This window comes from Teleopsis dalmanni, chromosome 2 (genome assembly GCF_002237135.1).
Source record: "Teleopsis dalmanni isolate 2A chromosome 2, ASM223713v2, whole genome shotgun sequence".
Taxonomy (NCBI): domain Eukaryota; kingdom Metazoa; phylum Arthropoda; class Insecta; order Diptera; family Diopsidae; genus Teleopsis; species Teleopsis dalmanni.
This window is the reverse complement of record NC_051847.1, coordinates 76942957-76967053: the sequence shown is the minus strand read 5'-3', so window position 1 is coordinate 76967053 and position 24097 is coordinate 76942957. Positions and strand designations below refer to the sequence as shown.

Below are 24097 nucleotides of genomic sequence, written 5' to 3'. Positions count from 1 at the left end.
TTGATGTAAAACACTTTAAAGCGTCCAAGATCTTCCCACTTTATTTTAAGTTGATTAAATAAGCCTAAAGAGCTTTTTAAAAATACATGAAACTTCATGTTTTTCGAGCTGAACATCTAGGATTAAGACCATATAATTAAATCGAATAGACTAACTTAATGATTTTATCCAATGATTTTATTCATAAAAGTTCTGTGGCAAATACTTATTCTATTAAATTCATTGACTTTATTTATAAAAGTTTGAGTGTAAAGAACGTCAAATATATGACAAACAAAATATAGGAAATCAGTTTTTCTTATCATAATTATTAGGAACAGATATGGTTGATATCAGAGTTTTACAATTTTTATTAGCACCTTCGGTCTATAATAATTATGTTTTGGCATTTATAGATCTGATTTTTTAAACCTGTTCTTTTAAAACACTTGAATGTTTTCTCAGATTTGTAATACGTTTTTGGGTTGTTGTAGCCCGACGGGATTTACTTGTGTAACCTCTTTGGGGATGTTGAAAGGTATTAGTCGTCTTCGATAAGTAGCTTCGGGACATAAAACCGGCCGTTCTTGGAATCGTTGGTAAAAACTTGTTATTGTAAATCGCTGAGATCTGGACAGTAAATAATATGAAACTATACACGAGGCGAATACATGGTTTAGGATGTGGATAGGTAATGGTTGATTGGGGATAGGGGAGCGGGAGACTACGAAGTGGAGTTGGGTGGGTCTAAAGGTCGATTGGACGGAGTTTTGTGTGTGCGATAAATATTTTATGATATATATGGTTTTTGTAGCCTACAGAGCTCTGCTTATATAGAGCTCTGTAGGCTACAGAGCTCTATTTTGGGAGTGTTGAACAGCATTTGGTCATCGAACTCGACGAGTGGCTCTGGGACGTAGGCCCGGCTGCACTTGAAGCCAATAAGTATAGTTGCTGGCATCGCTTTCACTGCAGCATATTAGTTGCGTTGCTGTTGTAAAAAGTCAATCCAATGTTACTATGAGAAAATTATAGGAATTTTTGGCTAGAGACGTCTATTAGTAAAAAATAAATAATAAATAGAATTATTGTACTATTTAAAATTTTTTTATTATTTCTACAATTTTTTAACTTCGATCTTAGGAACTGTCTTAATACATATGTATTTATAAATAAGTAGAAGTATTATCGTATTTGTGTTCTCTATAGATGTTGTAAAGTTTTGTTCATAGATTTATAGAACTAATTATTAACATTCTCATATTTTGGTATAAAAGTGTATTTTACATCAAATTTAGATATTAAAATGTGTCTTTGTAATTGTGTAAACCTCTGTCTTAAAAAATTTCTTTACACCTTTTTTTTTCGTTTAATTCTAACAACCAAACCAAATAAATAATTGAATCACCCATGTCCCTTGTGTCACACTTAGGTTTGCTGGTAGCACAAGCACATCATCGTCTCAATACAGTAACTTTAGTACTAGTGCTAAGTTAAAGGACACTACATCTGCATCTAACACCACGCATTTTGACAGGTAAGACTACACGTCATGATACTATGTAACTATTGAAAAAGGATTGACTGAGCTAAGTATATATATCTTAAAATGCATGCTATCACAATATAAAAATTGTTGATTAACCATATTAAAATACAGTTAAATTAATTAAATTAATAAAAGAAAATAATGATTTATAAATAATATGTTTTTTTTTTTTTTGCAGTGCTTCGTCAAACAGTGCTAGCAATAGCAATACTTCAGTGAGTTCGGTATCCAGCGCAGTTAATGCAGCAGCCACTGCTGCAAATAGCATCAGTTCCACATCGCTTGGAGGATTATCGAACTCGAAAGTTTCAAATTCTGCCTCTTCTAATAGTGTCAATGCGAATAGTGCAAATTCTGTTGGTAATAATAATACCAGTGCAACTAACAGTGCGAACAGCGTTAGTAGTGTTAATAACAACAATGTATCCTCAGTCGTAGCAGCCACTGCATCCGCTTCTACTGTTTCGTCAGGCAATAAGAACAGCGCAGCTAATAATGCTGGTATGGTGTCTAATATTCAAATGGTTAGTCAATATATTCAGACTGGATTGCCATATTATCAGCAACCAGTATATTCATACGAGGATATACAAATGATGCAACAGAGAGTGCCACATGTGGTGAGTTGATGGCGATGTACAACACAATACCAAAAAAAAATTACATACAATAACAACATATGCCATGCAATTCACTTAATCCCACTCAAAATTCAAACGCATTCTGCATGATTTTGCAAACATATAAACTCCAAATCCTATCACAATTTTTATACACACCAATTTCACTTAAAACTTACACAACAAATTTAAAACAAACAGAACATTGGTTATGGACTATGTTTATATTAGATAACAAAAAATGCTACAAAATTTTTAACTTAAAAGCGAAAATTGCATTTACTGTGAAGAGCTTGTCAATATACCTAATATGAATTGATTTCTTATAATAACATAAATTGTGTATTATGGTTTTCAATATCTAATTCATTTCTATTATAAGCAAAGTCATCATTAACATGATACACAATCATGTTGTTTTCTATATAAAAAAAATGAATTTAAAAAGTAATTTCTTAATCCAAACAATGATACAAATCTTATGCGAGCAAATGATACAAATCTCTATTTTTAACAGAGAGATTTCGAAAAGTAGTGAACTACAACAACAAATATTTTTTTTTATTTTATTTTCGATTATTACCAAATACTCATCATCAGTGGTCTTGGAATTATTTCTCTTGTATTTAATTACATATTCGTGAATAGTTTTTTTGAGACTGCAAGTACAAGTTTATTTTTAACTTTATTTAAAATGAAGTATGTCAAAGATAACACTATCTAAAAAATAAGTGCTACTTTAGTTACACACTAGGTAAATAAAAATAATATATAATTTGTTATGTTACATCAACACTTTAGAAAACTACAAGCTTTCAAATAATATTTTATAGTCTGTCTATTCAAATAATTTTAATTTTAATTATTTGACTTCATTATAATTTTCAATTAAAATTATAATTAAATTCCATAGATTTGACTATTAAAATACGATCCATAAGCGGCAGCTTTTGACGCTTGAAAATGAGTTTTAATTGCTTTTGTTTTTTTTTTAATTGTGTTTACACTATACTGAAACTTAAAGTTTAATAGTTTTTCAATGTTATTTTTTTTTTCTTGCCGAAAGTTACTCATCTTATAACAAAAAGAAAGAAATTAAAAGTTAGAAGGATTCGAATATAAATAAAAAGACAACAACAAACATTTTAGTTAATTTATTGAAGTTTGGTTAACCACACAATCCTGTTTAGAGTATTGCCAAGTACTTATCATCAGTAGTGTTAGCAATTATTCGAGTTTTTTTAAATTATTTTATAGTCCCTATGTAATTTGTTTGGACTGCAAGTAACAGGCTTATATTACTCGGGCTTGTATAAATATTTTTTGTTTTGTATAATAAAAATTAATTTAACCGAGGAGACCTTTGTTATTTAACAACTCAGATTTTTAATAAGTAATATTTATAAAGATATTCAAATTTTTGTTTATATTTTAAAAAGTGAAAATACTTTATAGTAAATACTTCATATTTTAATGTAAATACTTCATAGGACATATAGAGTGTTTCGTATAATCCTGTAAAACGTTTGTTTGCATATAAATGTAAAGTGTGGTATAACATTTAACACTATGATTAATTTAATTCTATTATTCTAAAATTGGTTTATAATATTGATATAATATATTATTATTATTAAAAAGTAGACGTGAAAATTGCCCAACAGCCGGTACTGCGGCCAGAAGAGACCTATTGTACCAGTTTCACTATTGATTAAACAAAGCCCCTTAAAGCTTTGTGAATACAGTCTAGAACTAAATCTAGAGAAGAGTTCTTAATCTGTTCTGGTGACAGAAATTCTTTATGAAACAGGTTTCTTCTCTGCGTTATTAAAGCTGGACAGTCACAAAGAATGATATAATATAACACAGCTAGTGAATTTGTTAGAAGAATAACAAATTGTTTGCAAAAGTCCAGTTGGTCAGTTGGTTAATTAACACTGATTCTGATTTAAATTTGATAGGATACAAGTTCTATCTTTGGTACCTGCAGTCTAAAATAAAAAATTATTTACATATAACTTTGTATAAAAAATATTTTAAAAAAATATCACTAACACTGGATATTTAGCAATACTAAAAAAACAGCTGTATTCTGCAAAAAATGTAATTAGTTAAAAATATGAATTTTTTGTTGTTGTAAATCACTACTGTTCAAAAAACATTTCTATTAAAATATAGTTTCCATTGAGAAAATTTTTAAATCAGTAATTATCTCTTTTTCGCGCGAAAGTGAATGGATAAAATGTAACCCTTCTGTTTCTGTCTTCTATTAAAAATCAGTTTCAGGCGTAAAGATGTCGTTAATATTAATAGGCCTATTTATTTTTATTGTCATTATCAAAATCTAGTTAAATTTAGATGTGTAATTCACAATGGTATAATTCTAGAGCAATATTGCTTATAAACTAAAGTAAAGCAAACAAAACATTGCTGCGATGTGTTCGGCATTTTCATTTACGAATCTAACTACTAGAAACAAGATTAAGATAAAATTATGATTAGCTGTGTGAACATGTTTTTAGTAAAACGAGCCGAACGAGCAAAATTTCAATTAGTTGTGCTGTGTAAAACGACTATTAAATAGTTTCCTGTAACCAAAAATTTTGATAAATGTTTTAATATTAACCGTGTTTTATTTTTTATTTTATTTTCTATAATATTGTGTCAAGACAATATGAGAATTCAGCTAATTTTTTAAATGCACTGCTGTGCATATAGAAACTGAATTATTTTTTTTAAGTCTTTCATTTGGCTATATACAAAAATTTAGTGTATATGTATATACGGTAAAAATAAAACGTGCCTATTAAAGTTATTTATACAAGGGTTCTCTATAAATTCGACGACTTTATTATTATAACAAATTTTCTTGTCGTTTTTCTGTTATCATAATTTCTCACATTAAAATTTTATTCTCTCACATTAAGTAATATATAGATTTGAATTGAGTTTAGGGTTTTTTAAATTAAGAGCTACAAAAAAAAGCAACAATGTAAATGCAAAAACTATGTACCAAAAATAAAAAAAAACATAGTGCCAACAGCAGCAATGTTTTGATTTATTAATACTACTAATAATAGTACTGTTGTTATTGTAACCCAAAGACCTGCTGTTTTATTCCTGTTAGTAATGTTTGTTATAGTAAACCTAGACTAGTAATAGTCCAGGTAAACAAACGTGGCTTTGAGATGCAAATCCAATCACTACATCGAGAGCACATATTGTCGCTCATACTCTCTCATATCTTTCTAAGCTCCCATACGATATTTTTGTATTTATTGGACCATGAAATTACTTTCTAAATTTATTGTCTTTATATAGAAAATAACTAATATACATTACATATATGGTAAAGAAATAGTTTGCTACTTTTGATTTAAATTGTTTAAATAAATTTTAATTTGCTTTTTTAAATTTTAAAATTCTCAACGGTTTAAAATTTTTAATTATTTTGCTAATTGAAAATGAAAATAATTAATTATAATTATTTGGATGTTTAATATGTTGTGGTGTGTTAAAAGTTAAGTTTTGTGCTTGTAATGAAATATTTATAAAGAACTGTTGTATCATTTTGTTGTTATTTGGCTTTAAAAAACTACAAAAGAAATTTGAATAAAATGATGCAAACTATTTTGCTCTACAATTTTTACATTTTTCTTTAACCAAATCACTCACATTATCCACCTCATGTAATAATCATTACCTGTTACATTCGTAGAATCCCATCAATTGGCATCCATAAATTGGCATTTTTTAACTTTTTGTTGTTTTGTTTTTGTTTTTAATAAAAATATAATAATGGTGACTAGTATATACTTTATAAAATATTAATATATTTTGCTTTTTATATATAATATGCTTTTTATTTATATTGTATATTTAATATTAATTTCAAAGAAAATTTATAACATTAATTTTATTAAAACAGTGTATATATGTTTTGCTGTATAAGTATATATGTAAATATGTGTACTACTAATATTGATAACGAAGTTATTTCATTTTAAATTAAATTTTTGAAAATAGATGTACATACTTGTGATCAGTCCCTGTTAAGTTGTTCGTTAACACTATACTTTATCATATTATAGTATAATAGATGAGATTTTTCACTATACAATACCTGTAAACAGCTGGTTCATCCCTACAGTTATGGTAAGGTATCCCTCTATAGCAGAACAAAGTTGAGATTGCCGGTGAGATATTTAACAGGTCCGAAGAGATAGAGTGTCGACTCTGCTTAGAAGCAGACGAGACTTCCAGTCACATTCTCTGTGACTGCCCAGCCTTGATCTAAGCCAAGAGGAGATCACTGGGAGGAGAGCTTTTCCCCCCTTCTGACATTAGGAGGTCCTCAACGGGCGACATTCTGACCTTCATTTGGAAAGCGGAATATCTTCTGTTCGGTTAGGGTCTATTGCAGCACAAAATATCAATTTGGTCGCTGTGTTGTGCGCCGTCGGGAGCTAGTACCCCGTTCATTCCTATCCTACCTGTACATAAGTTGAAATATAGCAACAACTTACTTCACAATTCTTTATTTCAATTTATCCAGTTGATTACGGAACATTTTAGTTAAAAAACGATCCATTAAAATTTTACAGTACGATAATTCTCCCCTTTTGGCATGAATATAGCCTTTCCATGTACTTTGGAATCAGTTCTCTTTCGTTTACTGCTGTTGTGGACAATCTATTTCATGTTTTCAGTACTGATTCGTCTCAAAAATATATCATTATTTTGCTTTTAATTGAGTAAAAAATGTAGCAGTCAGTTACTTCAACTAAAGCGAAACCAACATATGTTTGAAAAAAATGCAATAAAACATGGAATATTCTATGCTGACTTTTATAGCGGTTGCGCCTCTATAAAAGTCAGCATAGACTTTTATAGACATAACTAAGTTTATAATCTTATCAAACTGGTTTTCTATTACTGAAATAGTGTAGTCCATCATTTTCGAATGAACGTTGTCCAAGTCTAACAGCTTCATTCATCTCTATTTTTGGTAGTGTTTCAGGTCCAGTATGAGACCAACGTTTTTCAGGGTATTTGGTCTCAAGTGAACAAAATTGCCTTTCCCATTTCAACCAAACAAAATTTATTGTGCAAAATCAAAAACCTTTTTTTAACAAGCATTCTAATAACAGCTTCAGATACTTCCTCAGATCTGTTTTGAAGTACATTACCTAATTTTTTATTAGCTTCATTTAGTATCCTTATGTACCTTTTAGGTATAGGGTTGTACAGTAACCTTATAGGACATATACTATTCCTTGTACATTTTTTTCACTCTTCATATTTTTACATATTAATTTTTGTATGACTTCAAAGAGGTTTTGGGTTTCGCATCATTTCTAGATTACATTCCATTTTTAAATAACATTTATTTCATTTTTAACATATAAATTAATGCTATAATAATATAATGTATAACACAATTTTTTACATTCTTAAAATTTAATTAAAACTATGTTCGGTGCAGTAATTTAGTTAAATATATGAAATAACTTTGTGAAATAATAAATTATATATATATATGTAATATATATATAAGAATATATTATATATAATAATTTATAATATATGTATAATAATATATATATTTGTATATATTACCTGTATTGATAAATGTTTACTTATAAAAACTATAATTATAAATAAAGTTTATACAGCAAAAAAATCAAAACTGTAATATATATAAAAATAATATTTATTTATTTAACTGTATTTAAAAAATATAAAATACTATTTTTATATATATAATAATTAAATAAATTGTCTATGTTTATGAATAATTTTCAATTGTTCAATGTTCCGTTTTTATAGCAGGGCTTCTATGATTTGAATTACACCCCCACAAGTTTGGGCGCTGGTCGTGACAACTTGGGTTCAGTGGCATATTCTACTATGACTGATGGCCGATTTGCAAGGACCGACAATAACTCTAGCCCAGTGAGTAATGTAAGTAAAGTGTAGGAATTCATATTAATAAAGAATAATATATATTTAATTTTGAAATAAAATATATTTTAATTTGAAATGGAGGTCTGGACATCAAATTAAGATTAAACGAGTGTAATAAACTGTAATGTGGTTTTCTTTTCACAGTTTAAGAACATCCTGTAATTTTTTAAAACATTTGAAGTTAATACTTTTTCCATTGGTAATATTTTGCACCATTAATCTATTTATATATGTTAGTATTGAAATATTTATGTTATGCGTGAGAGAGCCTGTCGTTTATAGACTTAACAAGTTTAGTTTCTGTATGTAATTATCTGGTGTTAGCACGATATTTCAATTGTAGTTCTTATGACAATATAATAAAGAAAAGTATTATTCAGTCATCTTTCAGTTTAATTTTAGAATCTCAACACAAATATAAAAAAAAAACAAATTAATAAGTTTATATAAATGAACGGTAATATAAAGGGTGTGTCGCATATGGCAAAGCTACCGACTCTACTATACAAAAGCTACAAGTCGCTCAAAGTCAGGCTCTCCAAAGGCTCTTCAAAGTGCCTTGGTACATCCGCACAAACGACATGCTAAGAGACCTTAGAATAGACCCGATCAAAAAATATATAAGGGACAGAGCCCTGAAGTTATATGCGAAAATTGACAGGCTATCCTACTTACCACTATCTAATCTTAGAGTAATCGCTCTCCGCACGGGGAATTACGTAGATCTTAGATCAATCACTGAATAATCATGAAGCTTATAGGCAATACATAAATTAGTCAAATGAGATGAGGGTCCCACTGTAGTACCCCCAGCTATCAAGAGTAAAAGTACCTAGTTGCGCTGACTCGAAAAAAGAATCAACATACATAAAGGAGATTCTAATATAGTTAACTATCGGGGACTATCACTGCTCGACTCTATCTATAAAATATTTACCTATATACTACTTTCGCGTATAAATAGCTGGGTTGAGCTCAATAATATCTTAAACGAAAAACAAGCCGGATTTCGCAGATCCTACTTAGCTCTTGATAACATTTTCGATCTGATCTGATCTATTTTATAAATACATTTAAATTTTAGTAACAATAAGAAAACATTATTTTTTTTTTCAATCTAGCTAATCCCAAGTACGCTACGGTGCCCTATTTTGGAGTTACAAACATTATGATCAAGTGAAAAACTAGATTTTTTATAGAAAATATTTTATTTCTACCCACTAACAGTCCAAACTATATGCTTCAATTAGAAACGGGCTTTTAGATTACAAATATTTTTTTTATTGAGAATATATAGTTTATATGGTCTTTTTATTTTATTTTTCTAAGAATATTAATAGTCAAGTACATATTAAAAACAATTATTAAAATTACAATGGTTTTCTTTTAATTAGGTATCGAGTACAATGTCACAACAAGCAGGTTCAAGCGCGCCTATGCTTAATGTTCCTTACGCGTATTTCTATGGTGGCAATGTTATGCCTGGTGGTTTTCAATATGGCACGCCGGCTATATATCCTGTAAGTTTTATAAAATGTATACATAATTATTTTTTTGTTTCAAAACTTTATATTTTATTGATTGTGTATTTCTTGATGAAATGCCTTTTTTTAATTTATAAATAAAGACAAATTTTTTTTATGTTTTAATTTAGTTTTTATAATTATATCCTATGTAAATGTCACCGACGTGACGAAGTCTATTCCTTATTATGCTGTTGTTGTAGCCCGTTGGGATCTGCTTCTGTAGTCTTTTGTAGTGATGGTGAAACGCACTTCGTAGTAGAACTCGGTGAGTGGCTCCGGAACGTAGTTCTGGTCGTTCTTGGAACCCACTCCATGTTATAACATACCGCCCTGAGAAAGAAATCATGGTTCCAAAAATGGCAGGGTTCTCGTCCAAGCCACTTGTCGCCAGCGATGATCAACTACCCTTCAACACCTCCCAAAGAAACTTCATAAGTAGGTCCCAACGGGTTGCTACAACAACAACAGAAAGAAGTTACACAAATTTCGAAACGTCAGTGACATTTATAGAGAAATTTAATTTTTTAATCAAGCTTAATAATTGTATTTCAAAGATTTAATATATTTTCCAAAAAAAATATTAATTTATTTTATATTTAAATAGCAACAAATTCCTGCTGCTAATACAGCATCTGGTGGTCAATTCCCAAAACCATCTTATAATACTGGTTACGGTTCAACTAGTTATGATGCACTTACGCAAGCTTCACAGGATTATACAAAGGGGGCATACCCTTCTAATGTGAACCAGCCGACTAAGTCGCAGAATGTCACAAATCCACAGCAAGGTGCAACCGGTTCGGACATTACATCGTCCATGTATGGCAAGGGACATGTAGCATTAAACAAGGTCAATGTAAGTAAAAATCATTTTTTATAATATTAAAAATATACAATTTCATTTTTTTATAAAATTTTATAATAAAACTTTCTTTTTTAGTCATATGAAAAGCAAAATTTCCATTCTGGTACTCCACCACCATTTAATATGAGTAACACACAGACAGCTGGTGGTGCATCCGCTCAGCCCTATGGCATGTATTTACCAATGCCTGCAGCTGGTCATCATAACATGATTCATCAACCAATACATCAGGTATAGTATGACTTCATTTAAAATTTATTTCATATCAATTGGTGTTTGACAACTTGCATGTGGATTACTATCTCATTTTTATGTTATATATTGGTATGCATATTTAATGTAATATAAATATTTTTCTTTCGTTATTATTTTCTTTTCCACTAATATACTTTTATTTATTTATTATTTTAATATATGAAAATTTTTCTACATATGTGTTAAAACAGCATATAGGATATAGGACAAACAATTTGATATATTTTTATAAAACTTTGCCGGGTTGAACTTGAAGATATTTTCTTTAATGTTTAAATTAATGAACCAAGGAACCTTAAATTTGACGAACAAATTCTTATATATAACTTATAACAATGTCTGTTATACAAACATTTTGTTTAACATTTCTAAAAACTGTTATAATTTGAAAAACAAATTCTTATATATAACTTAGACCAATGACTGTTATACAAACAAAAATTTCTAAAAACTGTTATAATTTGAAGAACAAATTTTTATATATAACTTGTAACAATAACTGTTGTTTAAACATTCTATTTAAAATTTCTATTATTTAAAATTTCTATTATTTAAAATTTCTGTTATAATAATTATTTATTTATTTTTTTTTTTTCAAATTTCGTCATATATTTTGTAATTCTTATATTTTGTAAGTCAAAATTTTATCAATAGTCTTTCTTTAAATCTTTTAAAATTTTAGTATTGTACTTAATTTTTTTTTCTTTGTTTTAAAAAATTAAAGAATTATTTTTTAATTTTATTAATATATTATATGTTGCAATACTACAAAAGAGTTCTTATTTAAATGTTCGAATTTAATACCAACTTCATATAACATAAATTGCTATTTAAAGGTTTTAATAATATATTTATTTTATTTTTTTTTGTTTCAACAATTTGGTTTAAAAGAAATTTTTTTGAATTAGATTAATAATTTTACTTCTACATTTAAACAAAAAAATGTATATAATAATAAATTTGTGTCAACAATTTTTAAACTGTTATACAATCAGTACCTATGTAACTGTTATACATATATCAATTCGAAAATAAAACACATATCATAAACTAACGAAAATCATGATCTAGTCAAGAAAAAAATTTTCGATTTATTTCGGTTCAACGCATCCCACTTCAGTTCTAAAAAAATTTAATAGGTATGGTATATGTTAATTTAATAAATTCGCTACGTATATCTTTTCGAAAAAAATTAATTAGATGACAAAAAAAAACTATTTTTAATACTAATACATAAAAGTTCGTGTCTTCCAACCGTGTCCGAAATCGAAAGAAACGTAATTTTTGTCGTAAATAAAATGAAATTGAACCGATATATATATAATTTTTTAAATTGAACTGAAACAAAATAGTTTTCGAATTCTACATTCAAATTATATTCTATAAATTAAATTATTATAATTTTATTTATATTTATTTTATTATTTACCTACACCTAATTGTTAATAATTTAATTTAAATTAACTATTAATAGCAGCCTGTTTGCCATATTTAAATTATTTTACTATATCAAATGATATATAATTTCATGAAAAATAACTTTAATAATGAGTAAAATAATACAATAACAAAGTTTTATTTTAAAAATTAGAAGAAAAAAATTTCCTGTTTGGTGCAGTGTTAAATTTTAATAATTTATACTTTTTAACCGAATTTTTTCTAATTTTTTAATTGCAAAATTTAATTTGTTATGTTAATTTGCTGACTTTTACTACACTATATGATACTTTAAATTCACTATATATGATGGTACTATAAATTTATTGTAACAAAATAAATCCTTACTAAACGTCTAATGTCATCTTTAATTGATCATAAATCAATCTAAATTTTTTGGCCTTTATCTTTTATACAAAAACTTCCTTGTGGCTATGTTATGCAGACAGTTATGGTCACATCAAATGAAAATATAATTTTCAATAAAACTTTAAAAATTGTAAGATTGAGGCAAGAGTGAAATTGTGATTAAACTTTGTTCAAAGTGATAAGGCTTTTTAATAATATTAAACAAATTAAAATCTCTTAGATTATAAAATAAATTTAATGATAACTTTTTCCTTTTATAGTAAAAAAATAAAATAAAATACAAAATAGTTGCTAAAAAAAAATTCCTTCAAAATCATCAAAAAAACTTATATCAATAATTGTAAAATGTTGCCATTACTTGCATTATTTGTAAACATAATTTTAAATATACTTCTTTCTTTATAATTTTATAAAGAACTGCTAAAATGTTATTAAGCAAAAGAAAAAATCTCTTTAAAATCATTAAATAAATTTTAATTCATTTTATTTTTAATAATAAAATAAAAACATTTCTCTTCATTAAAATTAAATCATAAAGCATGATTATTTTTCTGTTTGATTTATTATTTTTATTTTTTGTTTTGTTTTTTTATGGGACAACATTAGATGGACGGCAGGATTCATAACTCATCCCGCCGGGTAAGTTATAAAAAAACACACTTCAGCTAAATTAACATAGCTCATTTTAAACACGCATTATAAACGGCAAAGTTTTATAAAAATCAACAACTAAAAAAAAACATTTCAAAATTATTTCCATGCCATAAATTGGATTCTTTTCAAGTCAGACAACCATTCAAATATCTTAACTGAATTAGTGTATAATATTATAAATTAAGAAGACATTTCCCATTCCATTTATTAAACAATTAAGAATTTTTATTTAAAAAAAAAACATTTAAATTAAAAAAAATTTCCATGCATTACAAGTTACTCGAAACAATGCTTATAATTTATTATTAATTAATTTTTAGTTTTTTTTATATATTCTTTGTAAGAAAATTTTATTTATAATATTATAAATATTATTTATTTTTATTAAATACAATACACTTGCAACACAGTTCTTTAAGAAAGTCAAAGTGTTTTCTTTAATTATATTTAGTTGTCCTGCTTATGGGGAAGACGACTTGTGCGCTTTCCTTACTTAGTGTTTACACTACCTAGACTTTGGCCAGAACTTTGTTTGAATGAATTTAGTCTGTAAATAATAATTTAAATGTGTTTGTGAAAATGTAATAGTGTTTGCGTAAATATTGTCAAAGCGTAGTAGTCCGTTTGAACGCGATGTTATAAATAATGAAAAACAGAAATATTTAAAAAAACCCTAAAAATCCCAAAAGAATATTTTAAAAAATAAATGTTTTCTTATTTTGATACCAAAATGATGACAAATTTTGTGATTATCTATTCTATATAATATATATAGAATAATGAAGAGGCTAATAAACGATGACTCTGAGCTTCGAAATGGGCAGGGTATAAGTTGGTACCTTTGATACTTGCGGTCTCAAAAATTAATTAATTAAAATTAATAAGACCACTCATCGTTGGTATTTGGACATACTCGAAACAGCTGATAGTCAGCCAGAAATTCAATTAATTAAAATAATATAGAAAGAATTTTTGTTGTAGTTCACTACTTTTCGAAACTTCTCTATATTTTTATTTCTTAAAATATTATTCCAAAATGATCTATCTCTACCAAATAATTTTGTTCAATATTTGAGACAGATACATGTTTAGTGTTCTATAATAGAAAGTATAAACTTTATGCAAATGTTCTTAAGTCTACTCGTTCTCCACACATTCATATAACATAACAGAAAAAAGAGGATGTTCACGACTTAAGCGGGTATTACATATGATTCAGTGCCGACATTATTTTCAACACTCCTCAGTAAAAAATACTACAAGTATTACCACAAAATAGAATCACGCGCGCAACGAAACTATGTTTTCGCTTCCATGACTTAAAACAGAATGAAATTTGAATGGAAGCCGACAAAAATCCAATTGTATGAGGCTTGGCATAAATTTCGCATTTTATCGCGCCAAGTGAACAGTGTAATACCCGCTTTAGATGGCATGAAAATGTCGAAACAGACTTAAAGAACATTAGGAATACTCGATTATTAACCAAAGCCTAAAATTTCTAAATAGCATATACGTATAATACCGGAGCCAGTTTCCGGTCTAGCTAAAAAAAAATCAACATTCGACTTTGTTTACATATATTCCTCTCAAGACTGATACATTCATTGCAATGCTCCTAATTTGTCTTTTTGTAGAACTTATAGTGGGCAACCAAGCCCATATGGTTTAACATTAGAATTGTGTTTATTCGAACAATCCTTAAATATCCGTTATGTGTAATGAGCTATGTGCCAAGAAATAATAAAAAAAACTTTAGAAGAATCCTGCAATATAATATATCCCATGGTGGACATTTAAATTCTTTATTTTACACCTAATATATAAAGCCAAACAATATACTGAAAAAATCATCTGATGAAAGTGTGTTTCCACTGCTCACTTAGAAAGTGTAACTTGTAACTAAGTGTAACTTACTAAGTAAATTTCATTAACCACACAAAAAGCTTTCATTTTTTATAACTTACTTAAAAATAAATTAAGAAAAATTACACAAAAATATCGAATGATCGAATGCAATTCTTAAAAATAAATTAGTCACAAGAGATATTACCGAAGTTTGAAATGTTTGTCATATGTTAGGGTACACACCCTGTAAGATGCTCTGCTTTAGGTTTCATCAATAAGGAAAATACTTATTTCGTTTCATACAAATACGTTTAACTAAAATTTCATTGAATATTTTGGAGTGTCTATCTCTAACGTTCCAAATATTTTGTAACACAAATTTATTCGAACATCAAAATACTCGAACAATGGCTTTCTTCAGCGTAGTCCTCTTCTTGTTTGCCCTTAAAATGACCTAAATGGAATAGTCTATCAGATTTGCGTCTGGCGTTGTGTGGACGAAATGAAGTGTGAAATATGTTTTTTTAACCATGCTTGATTCACACGAGCTTTATGAGACAGTTCCAAGTTTTGTTAGAAAATCCATGCAAAACATTTTCCCGATAATAAGTCGCATTGACTTTGACACCAGGCTCGATGAAAACGATTGATGAAAGCGTCCATCAGCGGTTACATCTGCACATAGTATTACTTGAGTGGGAAAATTACTTCGGGTGCCAATTTGTAGTCTCATTCGTAGTGTTTTCGGCAGTGCGTTAGGTTTACTGAACGCGATCATTTTGAGAGTTTATGTACTGCTCAATGGAGAATTTTTTCTCATCAAAAAACACGTTTGGAAATTCACCATGTTCGTGCAGGCGTAACCAACTCCTTTATTCTTTCGAGTCTAACTTTTTGTTGTTTTAGTGTAAGATCTTGTGCTTTTTGGAACTTGTAAGGCTTTACCTTGAACTTTATCATCATTTTGGAATATGCGTCGGATGCTTACCTGGGATATTTTCACTTCTGTGGTCATTTGTTTAACACTATAACGTGGCTTTCGTTCAAGTCGAGCATTTACTTTCTTTCCGAACCATTTTAGGAAATGTTGCTGTTTTTTTTTTCATCCACCACCATAGCGTTTGGCAACGCTACCTGTTCTATTATAACGATTTATGGCATAATACATAAATATTTTATTCACTTTGAGGTGTTTCAACTTACCAACAATAGCTGGTTGCAATATTTCAGCCAAATATAACGCAATCACTCTATTACGTTTCAATTCCATTTCGAATAAGTTGTATTCTATAAAACTTAGATGCAAATGTTTGTGGTGCCATTCATATGAATTTCACGTAGTTGGGAAGATCACCTTGGCAGATATACCTGTGTGTAGTTGGTAACACTTCAATCGACACTTCAATCATTTAAGAGTAAATTTTCAAATTTATTACATTTTTATAAATATTTAATAATTTATTATTGAGAAGACCTGATTTTAATATTATTTTTAGTTAGTTGTTTTTAGTAAATTCTTTAACTATCTTTATTAATTTATTTAACAATTAAATAATTTATTAATTTAATATAAATATTAACTAATTTTTTATATATAATAAATTCTCATACCTATATTTATTAATTTATTTTGAACAGTTAAATAATTTGAAATTTTTTAAACTTTTATAAATACTTACGAATATTTTATATTTAATAAATTCTTAAAACTATATTTATTAATTTAGTTTTAATAATTAAAGAATTTAAAATTTATTAAACTTTTAAAAATATTTACTAATTTTTTATATATAATTAATTCTTCAATAATTTAGTTTTAACAACTTAATAATTCAATATTTAATTATTAAATTTTTAAAAATATTTACTAATTTTTTATATGCAGTAAATTCCTATAACTATATTTAGTTTTAATAATTAAAGAATTTTTTAAATAATATTTTGTTTTTATTTTTTTTTTCAGGATTCGAACAGTACAGGTCAGCGTCAGCAAGCTAGTAGCCAAGCTAAATCGGCTGCTAAGCAGAATTACTCACCTTCGTATTGGACAGGACAAAACTAAATCTTTTACATATAAACAAAAAAAAAGCAAAAAAGCAAAAACACTGTATTGAATGGTCCAATCTTAGATCTGTTTATTACCATTCAACACAAAGAAGAAACAATGTCTCGTTTTTATGATGAATACCCACAAGAAATATGAAATCATTTGATTTTTAAAACAACAACAACAAACAAACAGAAAAAACAGAAAACAAATTTAGTAAAATATGTCCTTTGTACATCATCTACTAATTAATTCATTAACTTATACTATACCACCATACTCCTCTCCCATGCACCAAAAACAGTAAAAGCATACATAAAGATTCATTTTTAATTACAAATACATTTACAAAGATAAATTTATATTTAATAATAATTAAAATAATTTTAAAAAACGTAACTGAGCGTAAAGAGAGTAATAAGAAAAATTATATTAAATATTGTAATCGATTAAAAATTTACATGTATAATTATAATCTTAATACTTAAATTTAAATACAAATACAAACAAACAAATATACGTTTAAATACAAAACAAAAACAAAAATAAAAACATAATACACATTTTAAAAATAAAAATATAAAAAATGATATAATTTTTAGTTTAGTTAACTTCTATTAAACATTTTCCAGTTAAAAGGAAACTCGATTTGTTGTTGGCTCATTAATTTTTAATTTTTATGAGCTAACAAAGGAAAAAAAAAAGAAAAATGTCTTGGATTTGTGAAATAAAGTGCTAAATATATGCATATTTTGATATAGTGAAATAAAATAATTTTTTACTTTTAACAAAATTACTAAAACTAAATTAAATTTTATATTTTATTTATCAAATTTACAAAATAATAAATATATGTATTTCTTGTATTTTTAACTTATGCTAAAGATTTTATTAGTTTGTTTTTAATTTGCAAATAAGAAAAAAAATTTTTTTTTTTTTTTGTATATAAAAAGCATAAAAGCATGTCCACTATTAAATGCTTTCCTCCGCCTGTCATACAGTTCGTTTTTGTGAGACCCTATAATTAAAAGTTAGCTTTATTTAAAATTGCACGCAAACAAAAAATTTTAAACTGTCTAAAAAACTGTATTTTAATTCGTAAATATTCAAAATTAAGCAAACTAACATAGTTCTAAGAAAACCCCAAATATTATTTATACAATATATGCGCCACAAAATATTTAATTTAATTTTTCATATATCTTTTATACCTTAAAGAACTACTTATATTTAAAAAATGTAAAAGCAAAGAACGTTTCAGTAATTAAAAAAACAATAATTATTTATTTTGATTTTTTTTTTATTTTTGTTTTTTCTTATATTACTTTATTTATATTGTCGCTTAATATAACTTATTAATTTTTTTTTTGTTTATTTATAGTAATTATTTACTTATCGTATGCATATCTTTATTTGAATTTTTAATACATTATTACAAAAAATCTTTTTCTCAAAGGCAGACTTTCATAAATCGCCAATCCACAAATCGCTACTAGCCCGTACAATATATATTTCCGTGGTACTGATCCTTGCAGGACGCATTAAATATTTAATCGGTCCTTGTGAAACACATCGAATATATTTCTGCTCCGCGGTATGCTTTGGACTCAGAAAAATCTGTTCTTAGGTTTGCAAGTCTTCTCTTGGTCTTTGCTTGATGAAACGCAGGTTAATTTCTAAAGCAATTTTACTCAATAGTTTTTATGAGCTGAAGAAACGCAGGTTAATTTCTAAAGCACTTTTGCTCAACAGTGTATATGACCTGACAAAGCGCAGGTTAATATCTAAAGCACTTTTGCTCAATAGTGTATATGACCTGATAAAGCGCAGGTTAATATCTAAAGCACTTTTGCTCGATAGTGTATATGACGAATTTGGATGATACATTATAACAAGAGCTTCATTAAATTTTGATAAGTTATCCAGGTAAATTTAGACAAGTATAGTTTAAAGTCCAGCATATTTTTCTGAGGGAATATATACTGTATTTGATTAAAGAGTGTGCAAATCCAAATTAGTGTGCGCATCCACAGAAACAAACAATTTCAGTTAAGCAATTAAATATAATAGAAATTTCAAAATATATTGTATATACAGTGAAAGCTCTCTTAAACAGACACCGACGAGTCCAAGCATTTCCTTTGGGAAATCGTCCATCTATTCTCTTGTTCCACACAAAGCTCAATCTCATCGACCTTTGGACGCACTCCATTACAGTAGCCAGGTTTGTCCGCTTTGATCCAGTTTGATTTTTAATTTAAATTCCGTCTATCGCTAATCCAATTCAATCCAACTCTAATTTCGTCCTCATTCAAACATTATCTATTCACATCCTAACCCATGTATTTGTCGTGTGAATCTTTACATGTTATCTGCTTTCAAGATCCTTGTGCGCTATCACAACAACAACAGTTTCACAATTCTATCCATTGAGCCGCATAGACAGTTAAACAGCGTTGAGTGCATGCGAAGCAGGATTTAATTTGAGTTCCATGTTTTTATTGTGTTAATTATATGACCCAAAGCGGTTAAAAACGTTTAAGACAACATTACTTTTCTTTCGCTCTCAGCTTTTCCGCTTTTAGAATAATATTTATACATTCCGCGCACGCTTCAACACTTCTATCTGTTTAGAGAGTAAGAAAGAGAACTACGTATTTGAAAGATCGTACGTTGTGTGAAAAATGAATACCGGTTCCCTTGTGATTACAAGAGATATCTGCCTATAAGAGCGTCCAAAGCTTTCACTACATTATAGTATTGGTATTACCTAGAATACAAATTAGCAAAATTTATTTCTGAGTTTAAAGACCATCAATTCGCTCTTAGGTATTTCTCCGAAATCTTTTCAACCATATATAAGCACGTATTTAATGTTAGCCTAATTAATGTGGAAGTTGTGAACACCACGTATATATAATTATATATACAATACATATAGACAAATTTCCATAACTCAAACTAAATAGAGTGCAACAGGGTTTAGAGAGCAAATTACATATAATTACAAAAAAATTCTTTAGCTCAAACTCTCCACAAATCGAATTTTTTCTTTGGAAAAGTGGTACTTCGAGTTATGGAAGTGTGACTGTATATATAAAACCAGAATTAAGAAAAATTTGGTTAACCATAAAGTCGACAGTATAAAAAGTAAAATTAGCACTAGTTTTTCGAAGCTTTCACATCCTACACTACACATTTGGTTTTATTATATATTAATTAACTACTATTTATTTACTATATTTTATAATTTGCTTTCTAATGTAAATTCAATCCAATGAAATTTATAAATATAAGCTAATTATTAGCAAGTATTTTGTATAAGCACTATATAGTTTAAGCAATAAATCCAGCAATTTCATTCGATCGGCTGTCACCGCATGTCAAATCTACACTACTTCAACTACCAAATTTAAAATTATTAAAATTAATTAGTGAAGAGTACAACTAGCAGTTTTTCTCGCGTACGATATATGGATAACCAAGGCTACGTTGATCACTAAAGACTTACCTCTCCATAAAATCTGTTGTCTGCTGCAATTGTCGTCTTAAATACATGGAAAATGATCGCAACGGAGAAAAGAAAGTTATTAATCATTGCCAGTCTATAATCTACAGGCGTCGATAGTACAACAAAAGAATATCAAACTCGATTCTCAACAGTTGGATAGTTCCAAAAAAAATGATCTCTCCATGCAGTAAGAACTCTTCTAATTCAACTTAGATTAAAGTACAAACAAGTGCTAAACAGTTGCAAAATGTCAGGAATTAATCCATATATTTCTGACATATCCTTACTGCAGTTCTGGAGCTCATGACTACTTACATTTATTCAAATGCACTGCAGCTTAGATAAATCTTAGCTCGATTGTTGTGTGGATCTTACTCATCCTGTTGAAAAGAATCCTGAATCTGGAGACAGATTTTTCGGGTTTAAAAACAATTACTCCAAAAATTCATTTGAGAAGATTAAAGGCTAAGGTAATTAAAAGACTTGAGCGTATAAAAACTAAACGACTTCCTACGGTTTTATGGATTTATTCAATACAAATGGTACTTTAAAACTAAAAACTAATCACGATGACATTTAAACTACTAAACATCAAGAATCTCAAAAATATGCGATATTGTGAGGTTGTGAACGGACTACTGGCAGTTAGAAACAAATGCTTGGGAAATAGGTATTCCTTTCGACGATTCTTGCCGCAACTGTAAGAATTATGAAGAAAGTACCTCACATCTGTTTTGTTATTGTACAGCTCAGCTGGACAACATGCTAGATTAAACATGCTATGAACCGACATTTTAGAGGATCTTCGTCAATTGTCTACCAAAAAAATATCTCTCTTGTTTTTTAAGAGTATATGATTACAGAGGATTTTTTTGGATGTTGATAGGTTTAACGTATAGATAAATTTTTTTCGGATCAAAGAGGGACATGGCATTTTTTCTTAAGTTGGAATTCGGTCGTAATCGGTTTTGGTTGCGTGCAGTATTATTCACCAGTAACCTTTACGTTTCGCACACTGACACCAGTCAGAAAAATCAAACTGTGAGATGATATTTTATCTTTCCATTTTAATGGAAATGTCAATTCTTCACGATTTTTAACAGATGGCGCTACTTCAAACTTTTTTTTGGCTGAAATATCATTAGTCATTATAGATTTTATAGTGAAATAATCAGAAAAAGTAAATAACGCAAGCATTTTTTTTAAAAAAATAGTCAGAAAATATTCAATGTTCAACTCTTTGGAAGAATTGAGAAAGAGAAGGTATTTACAAATATCTTATCTTACTTTCTTTAATACTTTATAGTTTTATATATTTAATTTAAGAGAGCATTTTTCCGGTTTAAAGTATTGGGGTTGTGTTCCCATTAGATTCTATATTCAAATTATTGATTAATATCAACAACTTAAGCAATTGTTCATAAGCATATAGTCAAGGATTTGGAAGATATAATCAGCAGGTTCAAGAACTTATTAAATAAAATATGTGAAACTTAATTAATTATATTGTAAATCATTGTTAAACTAATTAGGATATAATGTCGTATATATATAACAAATTATATTCCGTAAATATTTTAAGGATGAGAAGCGCATATGTAAGCGTTTTTGAAAAAGAAATTGTTTCTAATCCATTTGAAACGATTAATGTGTAACTTGAAAAATTTTAAAAATAAGCAAACTACAGATAATATTATAAAATATCATTAAAACGTGATTTTCAAAATAAAGCAGTTTCTGAATATATAGATCCCCAAAGAAAAATATTATTTTATTATTTTTATTAACTTATATTTTTCTGTGACTTTAGTTGGCTCTTTAGTTCTTATATTATCAAATTATACTATATGATAAATATGCTCGCAATATATAGAGAAATTCAACATTTAATTAAATAATTAAAATAAACACTTTGTATCTTATTGACTCGTCGGATAGCGTTAAGACATTCGAAATGGTCAAGACACTTATATTACCGATGTAACATAAAATTCCGTATAGAATATGAGGCGTAACAGAAAAATATTTGTAAATTTTTTATGAGCGCGATGATAATAGAAACGGCATATATTTGTAATTTTAAATTACTATATATAAATAAAAATATATATATTAAATTAAACGATTTTATGTATTAAAATATGAGATAAAAAAAAAAACGATCAACAAAAATATTTGTAATTTTAATTCGAAAATAAAATGTGTGTATATGAAAAAATGTTTTTTATTTAATATATTTATTTAAAAAAAATTTATAATTATATATAATATAATTTTGAAACAAAAACGTTAATAAAAAAAAAATTCAAATTTATATATTTTATATAACGTTTTTATGTAAAAATAATCCAAATATATATAAACTATTAATATTTATTAATTTATATAATAAATTTTGCCTAGATGAAAGTCGATATTGTAGAGCAGGGCAGACCAGCAGACCAGATGCGATCGCGGGTCAACACAACTCACTGTACAGATTGGAAGGCCGCAGATATATACATACATACATTCATAGTCGTTCTAATGTTAAAATAATTGTTATTAAATTAATAATTTAAATTCATTTATTTGGTTAACCATAAAAAAATAATGTGGTTTAACCAGTACACCAAAAGAAAATTCGTGTGATTGTAGTAGATTAAAAAATAACTCCAAATATTAGTTCCAGTGAAACAGACATCGTTACAACTTCTACGTCACTTAACTAACATAGAGTAAAACTAATATTTATGTCAAATAATTACTGATGTATAGTCCTCGTTGGAAGTGATGAGCGGCACTTGTTAGTCATAGCAAACGAATGACTCTGGGATGTACACCGCATCACTTCTAGTATTAGGCCAATGCAGATCTATGCATCTCAACTGCTAGAACTTACAATGTTTCTTGTAAGGGAGCACAATCAACTACTATCTAAGCAATATCAACTTATGTATCACATAGATGGACTTCGTCATGATAATATGATCAATAGAGCCTCCCTCCAGAAAGCATCGATCGATCTCTTTCTTCGTATCATAAAAACGTTGACGCATATTGCAATGGAGCTAATATCATTAAAGTGGATTACAAACGTGAATTAACAGTTTTATACACAGATGCAGTAACGTTTACGAGACCACGATTGCACAACAATAAAATTCTTAACACGTCTTTGTCTGATATCTCCAGAACAGAACTACTCATTCTTTATGAAGCAAGCACTATTCTAGCTTAATATAGCTCATGGTATAGCTATAAGAGTGATATGTCAAGCATAAGTACGTAAAAATATGTGTGGCAACTGCAGCTCTACTCTCCATATTTTTGTGGATCTCTTATCATGTCCTTATACAAACATCGAATTGAGTTTTACTTAGGCTGCCAACTATTGTAATGTCAAAATTTTCCGTCTCGATTCAGGCTACTTTCAATTAAATTTCAAAAACAACTGATTCATTCCTTAACCAAAAAAAAATACTCATTTT

At 27.9% G+C, this 24097-nt stretch overlaps 1 protein-coding gene across 5 annotated transcripts; it reads left to right on the top strand.

The window, feature by feature from the left end:
- Window positions 1-1968: 1968 nt before the first annotated feature.
- LOC119680522 (protein lingerer-like) lies at window positions 1969-17420 on the top strand. Of its 5 annotated transcripts, none has more exons than XM_038093367.1 (7): window positions 1969-2052; window positions 7978-8112; window positions 9510-9635; window positions 10246-10497; window positions 10582-10737; window positions 13174-13206; window positions 17033-17420. In XM_038093367.1, the coding sequence occupies exons 1-7, from the start codon at window positions 2032-2034 to the stop codon at window positions 17129-17131; spliced, it is 822 nt and encodes a 273-aa protein (XP_037949295.1). In that variant the 5' UTR covers window positions 1969-2031; the 3' UTR covers window positions 17132-17420. The 5 variants fall into 5 exon arrangements, with proteins under 5 accessions (XP_037949295.1, XP_037949296.1, XP_037949293.1 ...); XM_038093368.1 differs by having other exon boundaries at window positions 1972-2052; window positions 7981-8112; XM_038093365.1 differs by having other exon boundaries at window positions 2009-2148; window positions 7981-8112.
- Window positions 17421-24097: the final 6677 nt, after the last annotated feature.

What these genes read in the sequence shown, in the direction of transcription:
- LOC119680522 (XM_038093364.1), top strand. Translation starts at nt 2,032, where the DNA reads ATGGTGTCTAATATTCAAATGGTTAGTCAATATATTCAGACTGGATTG. An exon ending in GCACGCCGGCTATATATCCT is followed by an intron (nt 9,636 to 10,245) that starts GTAAGTTTTATA and finishes ATATTTAAATAG; the next exon opens with CAACAAATTCCTGCTGCTAA. An exon ending in TTCATAACTCATCCCGCCGG is followed by an intron (nt 13,207 to 17,032) that starts GTAAGTTATAAA and finishes TTTTTTTTTCAG; the next exon opens with GATTCGAACAGTACAGGTCA.